The following is a 4577-nucleotide window of genomic DNA, read 5'->3' as shown; positions in this document are numbered from 1 at the left end:
GGGCTAATGGACCAGAGTCTGGTAGCACAGAGCTAATGGACCAGAGTCTGGTAGGACCGGGCTAATGGACCAGAGTCTGTGGGACCAGGCTAATAGACCAGAGTCTGGTAGCACCAGGCTAATGGACTAGAGTCTGGTAAGACTGGGCTAATGTACCAAAGTCTGGTAGGACCAGGCTAACGTACCAGAGTCTGGTAGGACCAGGCTAATGGACCAGAGTCTGGCAGGACCAGACTAATGGACCAGAGTCTGGTAGGACCAGGCTAGCGTTTGTGCGTTATCGTATCATAAATAATGTTATTGTTCTCCTGCCTCCTCCCCTTTGGACAACACTTGTTAAGTGATTTGATTTGAATTCACCGTTGGCCAATCAAGAGCTGAGTTTGAGTTTGATTCTTATTCAGTTTTTTAGAAGCTTTTGATGCTTTGGTAAAGTTTTTCTTTACATTTCTGAAGCTTTTTGATGTTTTTTAATGTGCTTTTTCAGTGCTTTTGATGTTTTTTTGCTACGATTTTGTTTGTTTTTTGACGTTTTTTTTTATAGAGGCCAGTAACTAAAGACTTTGAACAAGTGAAAACATAACGTTGAACCCTGCTTTTGTTTGCTAATGGTTACCAGTTTGTGAAATGTTGCTAACTGCTAATGATGCTAACATGATGCTAACAGCATGTCAGATTGATCTGTACAGTGAACTGCCACTAATCTTTTTATTTTTGTGCTGTTTTGTGTTACGTGTTGTCGTCTCCCCTTCTTCACACCTTTTCTTTTTCTGTGTTTTTCTACTTTTCCATTGCTATTTTCTCTCTTCTGCTGCATGACTTTTTTGGGGGGAAAATCATCTGATCCTGATCTGATCTGCCTGCATGTGTTATTCCTCCTCTCACTGGGCTCCCTGTTTTCTTCACCAATGCCATTTTTTTGGCACCTTTTCTCCCGGTGATGCTGTTTTCCTGGATGTCTTTGCCTTGCTGTTCTTCCCGCACTACACAACCTACACGCCCACTTCCTGGTTGTAGCCCCGCCCTCGCTGCCCTGCTCGCCCCCTCCTTCCTGTCTCGTCCCCTCCCTCCTCTCACAGGCCTCGCCCCTCCGTAGAGACTCGCCTCGTAGCCACAACAACGAAGGCGTGCTCAGCCGCGGTAGGTCCCCCCCTTCTTTAAACTCGCCGGCCTCAGAGGCTGCAGAGTCAGACCACCACACGCTTGGGCTCGGCCTCTCTTTTTCAACACTTCTCCTCCTACAGAGACCTTATTGGGTCATTTCTTTGTGTCCTGGACCAATCAGGTGGAGAGTTTGTCACCTGCTTCACACTCTACTCAGTTTTGGTTCACCTTAGAGGACTCACATGGGAAACAATATAAGTAAAATAAACATAAATATGTGTATTTGAGTTCAAAAGTCGTAAAGTGTGTGTGTGTGTGTGTGTGTGTGTGTGTGTGTGTGTCAGACACTGATCAAAGAAGAGCTTCACCACACGCTACTTTCATCTCCAGCTGTTGTGTGTGTGTGTGTGTGTGTGTGTGTGTGGCTGTCGATGCACATGGTAGAAATTAGATTCAGTCTGTGTGTGTGTGTGTGTGTTTCTGGAGGAGAAAATACAAAGGACTTGCATCTAAAATGCTGTTTTTCTTGGTGCACTTTTGTTTCAGTGAGAATTGTGGAATTGTTGGGTTTCTGTAAATACCATCCCAGAGTACAGTCTAAACCTGCTCTTTTATGAAAAGCGCAGTGAGATAACTGTTGTTGTGATTTGGCGCTATGAAAGAGTCTGGGTTTCGTCCGTGCACATGTGTGTGTATTTTAAGCTCCAATATTTTAAGTGTTAGATAATAGTTCCTAAAGTAGTATCCTACTTCCACTGGAACCGAGGCCAAGATTTTAGACGGATCACAGCCTTTGTGTGTGTGTGTGTGTGTATGATAACTTTTATTTTTTTTTTTCGGTTGTGTGTGTGTGTGTGTGTGTGTGTGTGTGTGTGTGTGTGTGTTGTGTGTGTGTGTGTGTGTGTGTGTGTGTGTGTGTCTGTGTATGTCTGTGTGTGTGGGTCCGTGTTTGTCTGTGTCCGTTTGTGTGTGTTTCACATCAGAAACCAAGAGTAAAAACACATTATACGATAGAAAGAGTGAACATAGAAAACAGTAATATCTTGCCTAGCAACAAAAGAATATCAGGAGGGGGAGTAACTTATTCCAGAGTCTCGGGGCAGCAACGGCAACCCCCCCCCCCCCCCCCCCCCCCCCGTTCATAATGGACTTGGGACTTTTTAAAACTTCTTGATTTGAAGAATTCAATGACCAGTTGTGCTCCCGCAAGATTTCAGACAAATCCTCTGGGGCCAGACCATTTAAAGCCTTAAATACAAACAATATATTCTAAAAACGTCAGAAGAAGTAGCCTAGAAGTCTAGACGCACCTGGCGGTAGCAAATCTAGTCAGCCAGGGTCGGTCTAATAACTCTGGGTTGGCTTGCGAGCTAGAAAAACCAAATTCAGTTCAGTTCAGTGTGAGTGTGTGAGTGAGTGAGTGAGTGAGTGATAACATTATGACTAATGGTCTATAATTGGTTCAGGCCTTCAGGGACGATGAGATCACAGGAACTGACACGCTGACAACATCACTGCTGACCTCATTAACAGCCAATCACCTTGTGTGTGTGGGCTTGCGTGGGTGGGTGAAGGTAATGTGTGTTTTTGTGTGTATGTGTGAAGGTAGTATTTGTGTGCGTGTATGTGTGAAGGTGTGGTGTAGGTGTAGTGTGAGTAGGTTGTTGTGTATGTGGTGTGTGTGTGTGTGTGGTGCGCGTCTGTGTGAAGGTTGTGCGTAGGTTGTGCGTGTGTGTGTAAGGTTGTGTGTGGGTGTGTGTGTGTGGGTGTGTGTGTTTGTGTGTGTGTGTGTGTGTGTGTGTGGTGAGGGTTGTGTGGTGTGTGTGTGTGTGTGTGTGTGTGTGTGTTGTTGGTAGAAGATAAATATGGTGCAAAATGTGAGTGCAGATGTGAGTGAGCACTTGTAGAATATGATTTGAGAGCTTGTAGAAAAAAATCTGCACTCATATTTTTTAGTATTTTATTTATTATTTTATATTTTTTTCCACTTCAGTCACTTTTTTCAGAACAACCACATCTCTGGTTGCTATTCCACCAACACTGGTGGTGGGCTCCGGGGGGAGGGGCCGCTGCTACCGGGTCAGGAGCTCTCCGTGTCTCGCTGGAGATCAGATCAGGTCGAGGTCAGCAGCAAAGCTTTCTACCAATGTTCACGTTGGCCCCCCCACTAATGGCGGTCTGTCCGCGGCTGCTGGATCTGGAGTGTTGAGATAATAAAATGTATTTACAGTATTTAGAAGCGGGCTGGCTGCTAGTTAGCTAATGCTAGCTTTCACGCTACATAAATAAGCTGTACAGAGTTGTCCCTCATCAGGCAATAGAAACCCTACTGCCCCCCCCCCCCCCCCCCCCGTTCTGTTGGCTCATTGCTCCACAGACTAAGTCCACAGGTACAAATTAGTTTTGCACCAAATGTACCGCAAGAAGTTTGCAAAAGTTGAGAGCGTGGACTCGCCGCTGTGTGATGCGAGAGAGCGCACTGTAGCAAGGTTGTAATCACTGAGTTGTGGTTGTACTGGAAAAGTGACTGAAGTGAAAAAAAAAAAAAAAACGAGTTCTGATTGTTTTAACAAGCTCTCAAATCATATTCTACAAGGGCTCACATCGCATCTACGCACTCTCACATTTGTACCATATTTACCTTCATAGTTTGTCTGTGTGTGTGTGTGTGTGTGTGTGTGTGTGTGTGTGTTTGTGTGGGTGGGTGGGTGTGTGTGTGTGTCATATCCTCACATGTAAATACGTAACTGTTTATCTCAACCAAAACTAGAGTGATGGTTGGAAAAGTGGAAAGACGACCCAGCACGGCGTTTCATAGTTTGATTTTGTTTGAATGAATTTGAATGATTTTATGATGCTAAAATCACTGTTTATTTACATGGTGTCTGGTGGGTTTAGCGAACGCAAATTCGCAGATGTGTTTGATTAAAAAAATAAAAAAATCGTACTCTTTAACAGAAAGGTCGACCTTCTTAGAAATCCCATAATGTTGTCAGACACTTAAAATAATAATCTGAGTCAGTAAGCGGAAAAACAAGCACCTTTGTGAAGGTAATTACAAGCGGGACAATTGTCCTATTAACTTACATTGTAGCTTGTTTCGCCGTCTCACTTAATACTGGACCAGTGTCAAACATTGTTGTTCCCATCAGTCACTTGGACACAAAAACACAGGAACATGGGGTCCAGGTTGATTAAAAAAAAAAATGGTTACCCTTTAATGTACAGCCCAATGAAATATTTGACCCATTTTCCGAAAGTTTCTATTTCAGAAATAGACCATAAAAATTGATAAGATTTCTTTATTGTCATACCACGGTACAGTGTAGTATGAAATTACGTGCAAAGTTCACAGCTTAAAAGAATACAGCACCGAAACAATTAAAAACACCGTGGAAAAGTTGAGTTATTAATTATATGAATATATGAATTAAAGTCAATAAATGCTTAAATGCTTATATGGGTGTGCAGAG

General features: G+C 43.4%; 1 protein-coding gene across 1 annotated transcript in view; it reads left to right on the top strand.

Annotated features, from left to right (window-relative positions):
• The window catches only part of lrch1 (leucine-rich repeats and calponin homology (CH) domain containing 1), a gene marked incomplete in the record, with an annotated part of 222442 nt that overhangs the window by 156083 nt on the left and 61782 nt on the right, over window positions 1–4577 (top strand). Inside the window, 1 exon segment of the mRNA XM_032512767.1 lies at window positions 1018–1140. Within this exon segment, the coding sequence (XP_032368658.1) occupies window positions 1018–1140 (123 nt within the window).

This window comes from Etheostoma spectabile, chromosome 4 (genome assembly GCF_008692095.1).
Source record: "Etheostoma spectabile isolate EspeVRDwgs_2016 chromosome 4, UIUC_Espe_1.0, whole genome shotgun sequence".
Taxonomy (NCBI): Eukaryota; Metazoa; Chordata; class Actinopteri; order Perciformes; family Percidae; genus Etheostoma; species Etheostoma spectabile.
Note: the sequence above shows the minus strand (reverse complement) of the source record. Positions and strands in the feature narration are given on the sequence as shown.